The sequence below is a fragment of the Acytostelium subglobosum genome (genome assembly GCF_000787575.1).
Source record: "Acytostelium subglobosum LB1 DNA, scaffold: scaffold1, whole genome shotgun sequence".
NCBI classification, from domain to species: Eukaryota; Evosea; class Eumycetozoa; order Acytosteliales; family Acytosteliaceae; genus Acytostelium; species Acytostelium subglobosum.
Genome location: NW_012236531.1, coordinates 217,075 through 232,315, shown reverse-complemented (window position 1 = coordinate 232,315; position 15,241 = coordinate 217,075). Strand labels below are relative to the sequence as shown.

Sequence of the window (15,241 nt, the reverse complement as noted above, 5' to 3'; positions counted from 1 at the left end):
CATCTGGAAAGAGGGGGTTGTGTTTAGCCAATGATGTGTGTGATTGAGTGATGGAGTGATGTGTCTAAGTCAGCTTAATGAATGGTGCCTTGATCAACTTTAATACTAATACTTAAGTTATAATAATATAGAGATAGAGATAATGTTGGACCAATCACAACAACAAGTTCATCCACCACCTCCCCTGGAATTAAATATTAATGATGGAGCTGGATTCATCCTCCAGGATGATGAGTTTGATGATGATGACCTAGATGATGACTTTGATAATGACACAACTCAATTCAGTATCGATGGTTCATTATCGTCAACTTCTTCTTCATCCTCAAAGAGACAACACCCAAGAAGGAGTAGAACAAGATCAAATAGAAAGAGAGGTGGACATAATAGGAGATGGAGATATATTGCCGCCAGTGAACTGTCCAGACGCAAGACAACATTGATAGCCATTACACTATTCCTAACGGCATCAGTACTATTGTTGGCTTGTGGCATCATGAAGTACTTTGGATATATTGGCGAGGTGGATGATCCTTCCAAGACCAAGTCTGGCACTGCCCTCATTGTCATTGGCGCCCTACTCCTATTCTCGGCCCTGTACCAGATTACCGTGCTCGTAATCGCCGTCAACAAAGGGCAGCCACATCCATCCGATGGTGCATTCGATGAATCATTCGATTGATTGATTGATCGAGCGGAATAGTTCCATTGATTGACAGATTGATCGATAAATAAATAAGATGTGCTTTAATGCATGAATGATGCCAAAGGGGAGAGGGGAATGGGACTCTACTCGTCGACTGATCCTTCCTCGACTGTACCATACTCATTGCGTTTGATTCGCCGGGTGATGATGATAAAGAGGAAGGCAATGACAAAGACGCCTCCAATTGAACAGAAGAGGATGACAAAGATCTTCCAGAGTGCCAGCTGTGGACTGACATTCTCCTTGTTGAAGATAATGGTGATCAGGTAGTTGGTGTAGCGCACGGCGTAGTCATGGTTGCTAATGCCCGTGTTGAGTATCTGCACTTGATTGAAGCGTCCAGTCATCATGTTGAACGCCTCAATGACGTTGCATGTGAGCGACGGCGAGATCTTGTCGGCCACGGAGAACATCAACTGTCCGAGCATCTCGGCATTGTTGGCATAGATGTATGCGTTGGACTGTGTCATTCCGATGTTCTTGAGGTAAACAATCGAGTCGATTGATGTCTGAGTGTAATTATGCTTGACGCTCAGCAGATTGGATGTGTTGGCTATGACCAGTGTGGCAACTCCATGAATGATGGAGCCATAGACCGATGTCTGATCGACCACCATCGTGCCATTCTCCAAATACACGTCGCCAGTGACGAAGGCACCCGAGTAGAACTTGGAGTCGTGTGACTTGACCACGATGCCAACGTCGCCGACTGTGATCGAGGAGTTGACGCCAGCGAACAGGCTGCCCTCGATGTTGATGCCACCCAACGCGCCAACATTGATAGCGTTGGAAATGTTGAGTGTGGCGGACTTGGTGATGTGGAGCACGGTGTTGTTGAGCAATGCCGTGTGAATCTTGGTGTCGACGCCGCTGACCTTGAGGTTCGTCGACGCGGCTGGAGGCTGGTCGATGTAGAAGGTGTTGATGACCACCTCGGCGTCCAGCTGAATCGAGCTGTCGCTTGTGAATGTGGCGTTGATGAAGTCGACACTGGAAGATTGGCCGATGGTCATGTCCACCTGGTCGGTGAGCACGACTTGCGAGCCCTCCATGGCCGAGATGGTCGAGATGTTGACAATGCCCGACAGCATCAAAAATGATCGATTGTAAAGTATTATATTGTTTGCCGAGAATGAGATGTCCTGCGCATCGATCATCTCGAGTGTGTTTGCGGGCACCTGCACGCCGGTGCTCCCGGGCGACGGGACGCCAACTGTAATGGACGACTCGGACGAGAGTGATTGGAGCGTGAGTGATGAGCCGCCAAAGATGTCCAGTTTGGACGTTGCGGTCAGGACCAGCGAGCCCTCAATCGTACTGATGGACGAGTTTAGCACCAATGATGCATCGACCAAGTTGACGTTGCCAAGTGATGTGAAGTTGGCGCCAGGCAGCACAGTGATCAATACATCACCCTTGACCACGAGTCCAGCCAGTGTAGATACATTAAAAATGACAACAGTGCCATTGATATCGATTGTTGAAGGTGCTTCAAAGTATATATATTGTGTTGGTAATGAGATGTTGCTTGAAAAGTCGATGATGGCCACTTGTATTTCAGTTGGAGAGAATCCACCATGCCATAATGATGCATTGTTCATGAAGCATGTATTTGGCACTGAACAATTCATACTACTACCAGTATTAAAGAATATATCCTTCTCTGGGAATCCAATATCTACATCATCATCAATATAATACATCGTCATTGACGATGATGATGACAATGATGTTGATACCAACAACATCACCATCAACAATAATGATGTTGATGATATCATTCTATCTATATATATATATATATATATTATTATCTCTGTATCTTATTAATAATTGAATGATGCAAATGGTTTGCATTACTTGTCAGACATGTGAGGTGACCCTCGCTCCAGCCTCAACAATCTCCCTCACTAACGTCAAAGTTAGTGTTGAAAAAGCAAACGAAGGGTTTGTCAAATTGTTTCGATGAATCCAACTCACACATCCCTCAAACCCTCTGAACATTCCAGATTCACATGATTGGATGGATTTATACCATTTTAGGCCATCATCTCCGAACATCCGAACACTTCCTTAATTGGCATGTTATAACATTACACCAACATCATGTGACCAAGAATGTACATAATGAATCTCATTCACTCACATGTTTATACTCATACTTCAATCAAACATAGACACAACTTGATCAAATATTACAACTAGTGTGAAGATCATTCATTACATGTAAAGAATAATAAGAATAAGAAATGGATAATGGACTCAACTTGACAAGACAGTTGATGGAGAGAGAGTTGAGAGGTGAGGTCGGTAGGATACAGAGAAGAGGAGGAGGAGGAGGAGGAAGAGGAGGTAGTAGGTTAAGGGATGATTATATATCATCGGATTATGCGATGCAGACTATGAAGTTAACTGGTCAGTTCCTTGGACATGATGAATGTGTCAATACCATCGCATTCAACTCAAGTGGCTCACTCGTTGTCTCTGGCTCAGACGACGAATCCGTCAAGATATGGGACTACAACTCAAGGGAATGCATTGATACATTATAGTATGTACTCAAACATGATTGATTGAACACGAGCACAGACTAATCAATCATTCATGATCAATCAGTGGACATACAACTAATGTGTTTACGGCAGAGTTCATACCGGGATCGAATGATCGTCATGTGGTCAGTGGCGGTAATGACTCGGATGTTATATTGTATGATAGGGATGCTAGGATATCGACGGTGTTCACACATCATACAATGAAGATACTCAAGATATCGGTGAATAAGAGACAACCTGATTGCTTCCTGTCTTGTTCGAGCGATGGCACTGTACGCATGTTTGACGTGCGCCAGCCCTATGCCAAGAGCTACTCAAAGACCATCCCGGCCGAGGGCCACATGGGCGGCGGGGATCAAGACGCGCGCATCCTGCCACAGATGTTTGGCGGTGGACGCAGCGATCGCAGCACCAGCCGAACTCAAAAGGAGAGTCTGATCGTGGACTTTGACAAGGACAGTCGCAATCTCCGTCGCAACACCTCCTCCAATCGCATCCCCAAGACCACCGTATTCTCCGTCGACTACCATCCACTCGACGGATACACATTTGCAACAGCAACATCAGATGGTGCTGTCAGACTATTTGAGTATGTGATGACTTGGACATCGATAATGTTGGCTCATTCACTCATTCATTGACTCATTCCCTCATTCATTCGTTCGATCCAGCCAACGATATATCAACAACTATTCATCGCAGTCATATGTCAATATATATAGGAACCTGCGCAAGCCATTACAGAATGATGGATCATCCTATGAGACGACTGGATGTGTGTTCAGTAATAATGGCGATGAACTACTGGCCACCAACTCATCAGATAGTCTCTACCTCTATGATGTAAAGAGGAACTTTGCCAAAGAGTATGGTTCAATCTCAATCACATCAATCAATCCACTGACACTCAATCAATCAATCAATTAGGTTCAACCTGGATTACTTCAAGGACTACTCGGTGAAGAAGAGACCAAGGACTACAACATCGACGGACACGGATCCAAATGTACAGACATCCAAACAGATGAGACATAGTAGTGATGGCGAAGGCAGCAGCGGCACCAGCAGCGGCGGCAATGATGTAAATAATAACAACAACAACGACAACGACGAAGACGAAGACGGCAAGGCAACAAAGGAGGAGGACAATGATGGAGAGGATGTGGACGTGGACTCCAGCCACGATGACGATGGAGACGATGACGATGACGATGACGATGACGATGACGAAGATGACTCATTGGAAATGGACGCAGACTATATAATGTTCAATCAATTGGATGATGACGAAGACGATGGAATTGCCGATGATGATGACGAGGCTGCAGTGGTGAAGACTTACAAACAAAAGTATGATGGACATATATCGATTAGAACGATAAAGTCCTGCAGCTTCTATGGCCCGCACTCAGAGTATGTCATGACCGGCAGTGACGACGACCGTGTGTTCATCTGGAACAAGGTCACAGGCAAACTGATGCGCGTACTAGAGGGCCACGACAACATTGTCAACTGCTGCGTGGGCCATCCATGGCTACCGGCAATCATCAGCAGTGGTCTGGAAAACGATATCTTCTTGTGGGAGGCCGACGACGAGTATCCAGACGAGCAACAATACAAGAACAGACAGACCATGCTCTCCAAGATGACCGAGCCCAAGAACAAGACCCAACGCAACCGATCGATCGACCGTGTTGGCTACACTCTAGTTGACGCACCATCTTGTACACAACAATAAACCAATCAACCTTAATCTAATCAATCAATCAATCTAGAGAAGATCTTAAGATCAAGATCAAGATGACGCGTTAACTAAATATATATATAACGTTTATTTGGCAAAGACGGATCATCTTTGGAGTTCCCCTAACATGTGAGTGACGGTTGGCGGTGGACGACAGCGCGCGGGACCTGAACATAAACTACTCAGGTGGTGAAGGGCTTAGGCCTTGAGGGCTGGGAAGTCCTTGGTCTCAGGGATCTTCTTGGCCTGCTCCTTGGCGCCGGTTGGGCGTGGGCCCTTTCCCTTTGGGGCCGATGATTGGCTGACAGCGGGCTTCTGCTCCAAGTTGATGATGGTCTTCTCCTTGGGGTTCTTCTTCTCCTTCTTGTCCGACTTGGCGTTGGACTTGACTGGCTCCTTCTGGAGTGGTGCGTAGTCGTCCCACTTGTTGGTCTCACCCTCGCCGGCCTGTCTGAGCTTGATTGGCTCGACTTGGACGGCCTGCTGCTGCTTGAGGTACTCGTCGTAGGTGATGTTGGTGTCCTTTGGCTCGGCGACTGGAGCGTCGACGGACTCGGTGGTGGTGGTGGTGGTGGTGGTGGCCTCCTCCTCGGTGGCTGGGGTCTCAGAGACGACCTCAGTTGGGGTGCCCCAGTTACCGCGGCCAGAACCGCCCTTCTTCTGCTCGCCTTGTGGTCTGCCAGTGCCAGACTTCCTGTCGAACAGACGACCGCGTGGGTTACCAGCGGCGTCAGTGCGTGGAGTGTGGGTGCGTGGCTTGCTGTCTCTTCTGGTGGACTGCTTGTCAGCATCCTCAGTGGCAACAGCGTCAGTTGGACGACGCTCTCTCCTCTCCCTGCGCTCACCGTTGGGAGCAGCACCAGCAACAGCTGATGGGTCTCTTGGACGACGCTCTCTGTCGCCACCCTGAGGCCTATCTCTGCGCTCTCCGGTTGGCTTGGCTGGAGCAGCAGCAGCAGCTGGCTTCTTTGAGGCTGGGGCGGTTGGAGCCTTGACGGCTGGCTTGACTTCCTTTGTCACAACCTTCTCCTGTGGCTCTTCATTGTCGTCTTGAAGAAGATCGAAACGGTTGGTACTCATTCTATTTGAGTTTGAATTATGAACATATTATGTTAACATCATCATCATCATCGTCATATATGAACCTGTCAATCCACAATCATTCATCATTCATTCAATTCAATTCAATCATTGGTTGTTGTGTTGCGTTCATAGTCTATGCTGTGTTTGTATCCGCTATCTATCTATCCACCTGTTTGTATCCGTCGTGAGTCTGAATGATGATGTATCCGTCAATGGTATCCATGTATCCATCGATTAAGTACTTGGTTGAGATTGAATGAGAGATGATTGACTTGTATTGAATGAATGAGATGTAGGTATATAGTTATAGATACTTACTTTGTTAGGTGTATGTGAGGGGATAGTGAGTGAATGCAAAAGACCTCTACAGCTATGAGAGTTGGAGACATCATCGACTCCCACCCATCCCACAACGCAACACTAGCGTGCTCCACCACACACTCCTCCTCCTAGCTCCAAACCTCCCATACACACACATCAAATCTTTGATTTTTTTTAATTTTTTATTGTTTTATCATTCGGACCTTCGAGTTATTTTGTAGTGTGTGGTTTACAGATTAGATTTGAACTTCGATATGGATCTTTGGAAGATTGAAAATAGAATGAGGTGGGGGTGTCTTCATTCAATTTATCAATAATTATTTGTGGAATGATGGCTTTTCTGTTCAAGTCATGAGTCCCTGGTCTCAATCAATTCATTCATTTACACCTTTGATAGAGAGAGGTACAAACACACAAACACCACAGATATTAACTACAATTTGTATACATTACATTACTTAATTTATTTATTTATATAATATAATATAATATATTTCATTCATTCATTTATTTCATTCAATCAGATATTTAGTTTTAAAGATAAAATAGAAGAATGAGCAGTGGAGGAGCAAATAAGATTGATAGAGTGTCAAACTTGTCAAGGTCGATCATGTCGGCACAGGAGGAGATAAAAGTGTTGGAGACAAGACAGGTGACAACAGACAATGAGATAAATAATCTCATCGAACTATCAATCACTCACAAGTCAACAGTTAACAAAGATCGTTTGGATGCATTATTCACAGCATCTGTAAGATCACCATCATACACTCAATCACTCATTCAATCAATCATTGGAACTATTCCAATCAATCAATCAATCAATCAATCAAATCGATCACTAACTTAACGACACTTAATCAATCAATCAATTTAGATACAAGATCTTAGAGCAAAGGCTTCAAAGATTCAATCAGTGATATCATTGAAGCAAGAGTTGGTACAATGTTTGATCGCGACTGATCAGGGCGATCATACACGTGCTCAAGATATTTGGAACCAACTTAGAGAGTCGTCATTCAAGCTCTCACCAACCAACTCGACATCGATCGCAACCACCAACAACACAACGGCGGTGACCGACCACTCGGCGGCCGCCTCGCCCCACTCTCCATCGTCTCGCATCGAGGACAGCCAGACCAGCTCGGTGACGAGCGCCGTCGAGAGCATGTCGCTCAAGGAGGAGGAGAAGGAGATCACCAAGTGGGAGATCGACAAATCCGAGATCATATACAACCGCGACTCCAAGATCGGCTCGGGCGCCTTTGGCTCCGTGTTCAAGGGCACGGTGCGCGGCAAGGAGGTCGCCATCAAGAAGCTCACACAACAGTTCTACGACGAGACCGTGCTGAACGAGTTCCGCAAGGAGGTCTGTCTGATGACCAAGCTGAGAAACCCGCATCTGCTCCTGTTCATGGGCGCCTGCACCACCCCAGGCAACCTCTCGATCGTCACAGAGCTTATGCCCAAGGGCTCGCTGCACTCGCTTCTCCGTGTCAAGGAGGATTCGCCAGACTTTATCGACTTTAAGCGTGCCATATTGGTGGCACGTGACACTGCCCTTGGCATGAACTGGCTACATCTCTCCAACCCACCCATCCTCCATCTTGATCTCAAGCCAGCCAACCTCCTCGTTGACAACAACTGGGTAGTAAAGGTGGCTGACTTTGGTCTGAGCAAGATCTTGCTCGAGAGCAAGTCAAGTGGACAAGCTGGTTCACCTCTATACATGTCTCCAGTAAGTTGGGGAATCATTCCATCACTCATCAATCAATCAATCAATCACTCACTCACACCCATTCAATCAATCAAACGAATTATAGGAAATGTTGTTAAACAGAGAGTATGATGAGAAGAGTGATGTATACTCATTCTCTATGCTGTTGTGGGAGTTGCTGACAAAGCTGGAGCCTTACAATGGATTCTATAAGAATTATAACGACTTGGTGGATGGCGTCACCAACAAGAAGAATAGACCGGCGATGAACGATAACTGGGGTCCTCGTCTGAAGGACCTCTTGATCCGTTGTTGGGATCACTTGCCCAGCCGCCGCCCAAGCTTCGAGGACATCACCAGACAGAGACTGTTGGATCACATCCTTATCGAGGGTCTGATCAACGATCCCAACGCCCGCCAGTTCTGGTCGCACAACTTCCTGGGCCGCGAGGAGGTCTCTTGGAACCAGTTCTACTCGTGCTTCTGCTCGACCTTTGGCGTGGACATGAAGGCGAACAACCAGGACAGTCTCAAGATCAAGTGTCTCAAGCTGCTGCTGGTGGACATTGAGTCGGAAACAGTGCGCATTGAGGACTTTGGACGCTTCTTGGGTTGGTTCGGACCTCTCAACTCGGGCAACGACGTGTTGGAGCGCGTGCTCTCGGTGTGCTCGCTCAAGGGCTTCCTGGGCGAGACGTCGTCCAAGAACGTCATTCAGTTCCTGGCCAATAAGAAGACTGGCACATACATTGTACGTTTCAGCAGCACCGATCCAGGCTGCTACGCACTCTCCTATGTATCAAAGAACAAGGATATTGCCCATGCCAAGATCGTCCACAAGCACGGACAGGGCTACATCCACATGGGTGGCACCACACACTACCCATCGCTCGATGAGCTGATCAAGAACACTGGCAAGCTCCTCGGTCTGAAGGACCCATTCGAGGGCGGTCAATTCTATGCCCTTATCTACGCCTCCAAGAATCCACAGACCAACCATCCACCCGCCTACGTTGCCGTCGCTCCATCCAAGAAGGTCTAAGGGTAGACCCTTCTTAAGGATTGAGGTGTGCAACATGACCTTGAAACAACTTATTATATTATATAACAACAACTACTACCGCCATTCATTCACCAACATCCTACATCCGCCAAACATTATCCCAACCTGTCAATACATGCCTCGGATATCTCCAACTTCCCTCATTATTCATTCTTATTCGTTCTTTTATTTGATTGATTGATCGATCGATCGATTACACAGTGAGGAACAGTATGATGGTGGCTACAAGTAATGAGCCAAGGATGGTAGTTATTGTTGTTGTTGTTGGAGACGACGTGGTAGCTGAGGAGGTGGATGTATTCACAACGATTGGACAGGCCTGACCACTGGTCATGATGATTTGGTAGATGCACGATCCTGCCTCGGTCTCTGCTATGCTGACGGTTTGGGTGGGTGCACCTGGGACACACTGGAGATCGATGAGGGCCTTGCGGGCCTTGGTTCTGCTGGCACAGGCCAGGACCGCGTCGGTGTAGGTTAGGGTGGCTCCTTTCTTTCCAGAGGGCAACAAACCAAATGCTCCAGAGGCAAGAAGACCAAGACTGTTGTAGATGGATGAGGAGAGTTGACAAGCAGCAGTGGTTGGCTGCAGACCAGTGGATGACTGAGAGCAAACTTGGGCGTTCTGGCAGATGTTCCAGTAGTACTGTTTTGTGTAGGGAGCCATGATTGATTGATGAGATGTTAGATTGAGTGGAACATTATTCCAAATGTTCATTGACAATGCATGACTTACCTTGGGACCACCCAAGCTGGTTCCGTATGAGTATTGAGTATTACTATATTAATTGATTGAGTTTGATTGATCAATTGGATGTAAATATAAAATGATTGATTGAACGATAGGTCCATGTGACAAGTTGGCCAGCTCAGTTGCTTTGCCATTTGCGTTAACAGGGGGGTCATTTTGCTTACTTGGTCATGCCAGAGAAGTCGTATGTGTTGTTGTTATTGTCTGTGAAGGTGCATTGTGCGTTGGTGGCTGCAACCATTGCCAACACAAAACTGATAGACAACAGTACTTTATTCATTGCGCTGTATGCAATAATAATAATACAATAGAGATAGAGATAGAGATAGATACGAATGTTTGGAGACCAGTTGCTACGAATGAACGATGATGTATCTATCTCTATCTCCTCCCTCATCAAACGACACTTCGTTTTTCTTTTTCCATTTGGAGAATGATTTGGGTTTGTTTAGAGTTGCAGTTTATTGGGATTTGGTGTCGATGGATGGATGTTGGATTGGTTTGTTAATTGAATAAATTAGGAGGAGGAGGGAGGAGGAAGAAGCATGCCTGGCATGGCAAGACGTATCATCCTAGGTCTAGTCACACGTACACGCACTGTAGTCTACATGGGCGGTGGAGGTGGCACTCTAGCCGTGCCAGTAACAGGTGTGTCGTATTGTTGATCGTAACCCTGCTGGTCGTAGTTATAGCCATTTTGATCGTAGCCATTCTGGTCGTAGCCATTCTGGTCATAGCCGGTCTGGTCGTATCCCTGCTGCTGTTGATCATAGCTGTAGCCATTGTTGTCGTAGCCCTGCGCCGAGTTGTCGTACGAGGTGTCCTGGTAGTTGCTGGCGCCATTCTGATTGTCGTAGTACTGATCCTGTTGCTGGTGGTTGCTGTATCCATTGCTGCTGTAGTCGGCTTGAGGTGGTGGAGCATGGTACTGTGGTGCGGGTGGCTGGTGTTGGCTGAACGACAGCGATGAAGCCGATCGGTTCGAGACGGACATTGACGACATGGATTTGTTGAGCGTTGGCGCATGCTTTGGCACCAAGGGAGGTGGTGGGGCGTACGTTGGCTTGTTTGGCTGGCTGGCTGACAGGTTGAAGTTGCTGCTGGACAGACCGCGCGAGTATCCAAGGTCGTCGTTGCTGCGGTTGATCATTGGCGACGAGGGGTTCGAGGTGTAGGTGGTGGCCTGGAAGTTGGGAGTGGAGCGGCCCGATGTGGACACTGCCACGGTGGTCTTGGTGGCCGATGGCACGTCGGTGTAGGGAACGCCGTTCTTGTTGTTGGCCAGACACCAGGAGATGTCGTTGAGTATCTCGGAGATTCTGTCGTTGGTCTGCTTTCTGTCCTTGGCCGCGCTGAGCAGCTTGGCAATATCACGAGTTGGAACTGGGATGTCGGTGAGCGAGCGGTTGACGGTGAAGCAACGCTTCATGGCAGCGAAACCCGGCAGGCCAATGCTGTTGTTGTCAATCTGCAGCACGCGCAGGTAGGTGTTCTTCTTGAGTGACTCAAAGAGCTCGCGACAAAGGTCATCGCCAATGTTGTTGCCCGAGATATCGAGCTCGACCAACTTGGAATCCTCGTTGATCGACTTGACCAGAGGCGAGAGCTCGCGACCCAGGAAGAAGCCCTTGTTGGTGTTTCCTGTGAGGATCAGACGCTCGAGTGTCGAGTGCTTCTGGACGACGCGTGCCAGATGGTCGACGACCGCATCGGCCTTGCTGCCACTCTTCAAGTTGTTGGAGAGATCGATCGAGCGCAACGTGGAGTTCTCCTCGAGTGCTGAGATGATGCTGGTCATACCATTCTTTCTAAAGTTGTTGTTTGCCAGGTTCAGAGTGTCGATGTTTGACGCCGACTTGATGCAGGCCGCGAACGACGTCGCGCCATTCTTGCCAAAGTTGTTGGCCGACAGGTCCAGCATACGACCGCCAGTCGCTGGTCCGTTGGTGCATGCGGTGACCAGGAGTGAGACGTGCTCGCCCAACAGGCCACAGCCGCGTAGAAGCAGCGATTGGAGGTACTCGCCCTTGGAGATCAGGTGGCAGATTGACTGAACTGCGTCGTTGTTGATCCTGTTCTCCGAGAGGTTGAGGTAGGTGAGGTAGGCGAGGTTGGCCTGTCTGATGGCCGTGGTGATACGGGGCGTCTCAATCTGTGCGCCTTCCAAGTTGATGTGCTTGAGGGGCTTCTCTGGCGACTGGTTCGAAGTGTTGAGCAGGGCCAGCCAGTCGGCCAGTGGCTCAGAGCCGGCGGCGCCAAGATGGTTGCGGCTAAAGTCCAAGATCTCAATGCCGCCCGACGAAGCGTAGTTTGACTGCAGAGTGCGGAACGTCACAGCGGCACCCTTTGACTGTAGCTCGATGTTTGACGCGGTCAGCTGGCAGAACTCGCGAGTGAACGAGCGGATGGCTGTGGCGATCGAGATGATACCATTGTCGCGCACCTGGTTGTCAGAGACATCGAGGAAGCGAAGCTCGTTGCACTGGTTCTCCTTGAGCGCCTCACCAAGCTGCACCCAGCCCTTGTCCGACTCGACGCCGCGCAGGTCCACGCGCACGATCGTTCTGTTGTGGTGCATGACGTCGGCCAGCAGCAGGGGCACCTCCTTCCTGGTCTTGTTGTGGCAGATGAACGTGTCAAAGAAGGTGTTGTGGCGCAGGGCTGCCATCACGGGCACCATATTGAGTGCGGTGCTGGTGCTGCCGCTATCGGTCTTGTCGATTCCGGAAAAGTCGTCCAGACAGAACACTCGGCTGCCCTTCTCGACGGTCTCCTCCAGGAAGTGAATTAGGTCATTATTTACAGGAGTTGCGTAGTAATTACATTGTGCTTTGTATACTTCAACGAAGCCATGTGCGAATCCTGGCTCTGTTGTTGGTTGGACGGGAGGAGTGTCAGTGAGTGAGTTTGCTCGAATGAGTTTGAGTTTGAGTTTGTGGCGACGACAACTTACCGACGTGATCAACCTCTGGAGCAGCTCTCTCGACTGGGATGATGATCAGGGAGGGCGAGGCCTCAAGGGAGAAGGTGAAACTGATTCTGTGGAAGGCGTTGATCAGGATCTTGGGTATGGTGATGCCTGTGTTGCTGCCACTGATGTCAATGACAAAGCCGGTGAACTTGAGCAGGACGCGGTCAATGTCGTCGGTCTTGATCTCGATCAGGTCGTACAGGTGGCCCTGACGCACGATCGACTTCTTGCCGACGGCATTACGCTTGATCGAGTATATGCGGTACTGGGTGAGCACAAACAGACGGTCCTGGACGACGTCCTTCTTGTTTGTCTTCTTTACCCACAGCACAAAGTCTGGCTCCTTGCCCTCGAGCTCAAACACGAATCTTCTCTCTCCTTCAGACAGTTCAGTTGTCATTCTTTGTTGATATTGTGTAAGTTGTTGATAGTGACTGATGTTATAATTATATAGTGTACAGTAGTTGTTGTTGTTGTTGTCGCTTGTATTGTTGTTGCTCTCGTGTGGCTGCTGCTGTTGTTGTTGTTGTTGTTGAGGAGTTTGAGTTGGAGGTTGGAATATTGATACAGTTGATGACTCGGTTAACTTGATTGATGACGCTGAAGTCGATGATGTTGATGAGTTCGATGAAGATGTTCCTCTGATGGTGCCAGAGATGAATGAACTTGCGCTACTTATTGACAATAGAAGCTTCGATGATGATGACTTGCGTGTTGTTGTATGAGTAGTTGATGAAGACTGCTGCTGTTGCTGTAGCTCTTGCGAATTGTCTAGACTTAGAAATGAGTCACTTCGAATTTGTTTGGCAGATCTTGTCTGGGAGGGAGGTGGCGGGGCTGGAGTGGAGGGGAGCGGCAACAGGGGTGGTGGTTGCTGTGTTGGCTGCGGTGTGTAGTTGTTGTATTTTACAGGTGAGGTCGTAGATAGTGCTGCTGCTGTCGCTACTGCATGTACTGCTGCTACTGCTGCTGCTTCTGCTACAACTGTGCTGTTACTACTGCTGCTACTGCTGCTGCTACTATAATCAAGTGCTGTGCGGCTAGTGAGTGATGAAGGGAATTCGTTAGAATGATACATCTTGATAGGTGATTCCATGTTGTTGTTGCTATTGCTGTTGTTGCTATTGCTACGTTATAATATCTTAATCTCTCTTTTTCCAACGGATAAAGAAAGGAATTGAATTGTGATTGATTGATTGATTGATTGAATGATATGGCGCGCCGACAAAGACAAGACAAAGATGATGACTGTGATGTGAGATGAGATGAGATGAGAGCACATGATTGCTTCAAGCTTGGTCAACAACCAACCCGGTGAACCAGACAACAAATAAACATAGGATGGCATGGCATGGCATGGCTGGATGATTGGATTATTGAAAGGATGGCGAGTAATATGTATGTCTGTGTGTGAGAGAATGAGAGAGTGAGAGTGAGAGTAAGCGAAGGACACCTGTAGTGTCCGACGAGTGTGGTTGTAAACGTAGATGATCGAGATGAGTTGGGGTTGGTGGTAGTGGTGGTGTTGTCGACTGATCGCTGCAGCTGATGTTGTTGTAATTGTTGATTATACTAATATATGATGTATATATTATATGAGTGGTAGGTAGGTATGTGATGAGAGAAGAGTGAAAGGGAGAATATATACACACACCTTAATAAGAAGGTGATCTGTAAGGAGTCGACTCTGGCAGTGGTAGAAGATAGAGATAGAGTGATTGAGTGGAGTCTATTATAAATAGTGTTTTGTTATATGTATGTATGTATGTATGATTGATTGAATGAATGAATGATTGATTACTCCAATCCATCACCCACCCCATACTTATGATTTGGAAATATCCAAGGTGGTGTGAGTGATTGACCACTCAACGTGTTGTTGTGGGGGAGTGTGTGATGATGGGTTTGAGTGTGGGGGGCGATCAAAAGCAAAGTGTTGGTGGTGTGATCAGTCAACTGGTGGTGGACAAAGTGAATAAGTGATGTGGGTGTAAATCTTGATCACCCGATCTATCACTCATTGAATGAATGAATGAAACAGGGTGGTATAAGTGCGATGCATAGGAATACAGTATTCAATCATGTCCTATTACTACTACTAGAGTGTCTCTGTAACATGTTGTCCAATAATAATAATAATGATGTCGGCTGCAGTATTGTTGTTTGTTGTTGTTGAATTCGTAACTTGACAGGTCGCTATCCAAGTACCAAATTCCATGTTGTTTGATTGATTGTAATTGTTTGTTTGAACTATTGTTGTTGTTGTTAAGTTGACCAGACTGCCATCATATAAGGTTGCTGTATATTAAGCAAGTTTAGAATTGCCGAGG

At 47.5% G+C, this 15,241-nt stretch overlaps 8 protein-coding genes across 8 annotated transcripts; 3 read left to right on the top strand and 5 right to left on the bottom strand.

The window, feature by feature from the left end:
* Nucleotides 1-142: 142 nt before the first annotated feature.
* Nucleotides 143-682, top strand: SAMD00019534_001000 (hypothetical protein; the record flags this gene model as incomplete). Its single annotated transcript, XM_012903533.1, has 1 exon — nucleotides 143-682. The coding sequence occupies one exon, from the start codon at nucleotides 143-145 to the stop codon at nucleotides 680-682; it is 540 nt and encodes a 179-aa protein (XP_012758987.1).
* Nucleotides 683-789: 107 nt separating this feature from the next.
* On the bottom strand, nucleotides 790-2,487 carry SAMD00019534_000990 (hypothetical protein; the record flags this gene model as incomplete). The annotated part of the gene is made up of 1 exon (XM_012903532.1): nucleotides 790-2,487. One exon carries the CDS (start codon nucleotides 2,485-2,487, stop codon nucleotides 790-792), a length of 1,698 nt encoding a protein of 565 aa, XP_012758986.1.
* A 468-nt stretch (nucleotides 2,488-2,955) lies between these two features.
* SAMD00019534_000980 (hypothetical protein) lies at nucleotides 2,956-4,999 on the top strand (the record flags this gene model as incomplete). Its single annotated transcript, XM_012903531.1, has 4 exons — nucleotides 2,956-3,257; nucleotides 3,323-3,850; nucleotides 3,984-4,127; nucleotides 4,189-4,999. 4 exons carry the CDS (start codon nucleotides 2,956-2,958, stop codon nucleotides 4,997-4,999), a joined length of 1,785 nt encoding a protein of 594 aa, XP_012758985.1.
* A 204-nt stretch (nucleotides 5,000-5,203) lies between these two features.
* Nucleotides 5,204-6,085, bottom strand: SAMD00019534_000970 (hypothetical protein; the record flags this gene model as incomplete). The annotated part of the gene is made up of 1 exon (XM_012903530.1): nucleotides 5,204-6,085. The coding sequence occupies one exon, from the start codon at nucleotides 6,083-6,085 to the stop codon at nucleotides 5,204-5,206; it is 882 nt and encodes a 293-aa protein (XP_012758984.1).
* Nucleotides 6,086-7,289: 1,204 nt separating this feature from the next.
* Nucleotides 7,290-9,168, top strand: SAMD00019534_000950 (hypothetical protein; the record flags this gene model as incomplete). The annotated part of the gene is made up of 2 exons (XM_012903528.1): nucleotides 7,290-8,147; nucleotides 8,233-9,168. Coding segments are annotated over 2 exons (1,794 nt in total), but the record flags the coding sequence as incomplete, so codon positions are not given.
* On the bottom strand, nucleotides 7,394-7,720 carry SAMD00019534_000960 (hypothetical protein; the record flags this gene model as incomplete). Its single annotated transcript, XM_012903529.1, has 1 exon — nucleotides 7,394-7,720. One exon carries the CDS (start codon nucleotides 7,718-7,720, stop codon nucleotides 7,394-7,396), a length of 327 nt encoding a protein of 108 aa, XP_012758983.1.
* A 214-nt stretch (nucleotides 9,169-9,382) lies between the features above and the next one.
* Nucleotides 9,383-10,181, bottom strand: SAMD00019534_000940 (hypothetical protein; the record flags this gene model as incomplete). The annotated part of the gene is made up of 3 exons (XM_012903527.1): nucleotides 9,383-9,835; nucleotides 9,926-9,968; nucleotides 10,105-10,181. 3 exons carry the CDS (start codon nucleotides 10,179-10,181, stop codon nucleotides 9,383-9,385), a joined length of 573 nt encoding a protein of 190 aa, XP_012758981.1.
* Nucleotides 10,182-10,544: 363 nt separating this feature from the next.
* Nucleotides 10,545-14,007, bottom strand: SAMD00019534_000930 (hypothetical protein; the record flags this gene model as incomplete). The annotated part of the gene is made up of 2 exons (XM_012903526.1): nucleotides 10,545-12,808; nucleotides 12,894-14,007. 2 exons carry the CDS (start codon nucleotides 14,005-14,007, stop codon nucleotides 10,545-10,547), a joined length of 3,378 nt encoding a protein of 1,125 aa, XP_012758980.1.
* Between the last annotated feature and the right edge of the window lie 1,234 nt (nucleotides 14,008-15,241).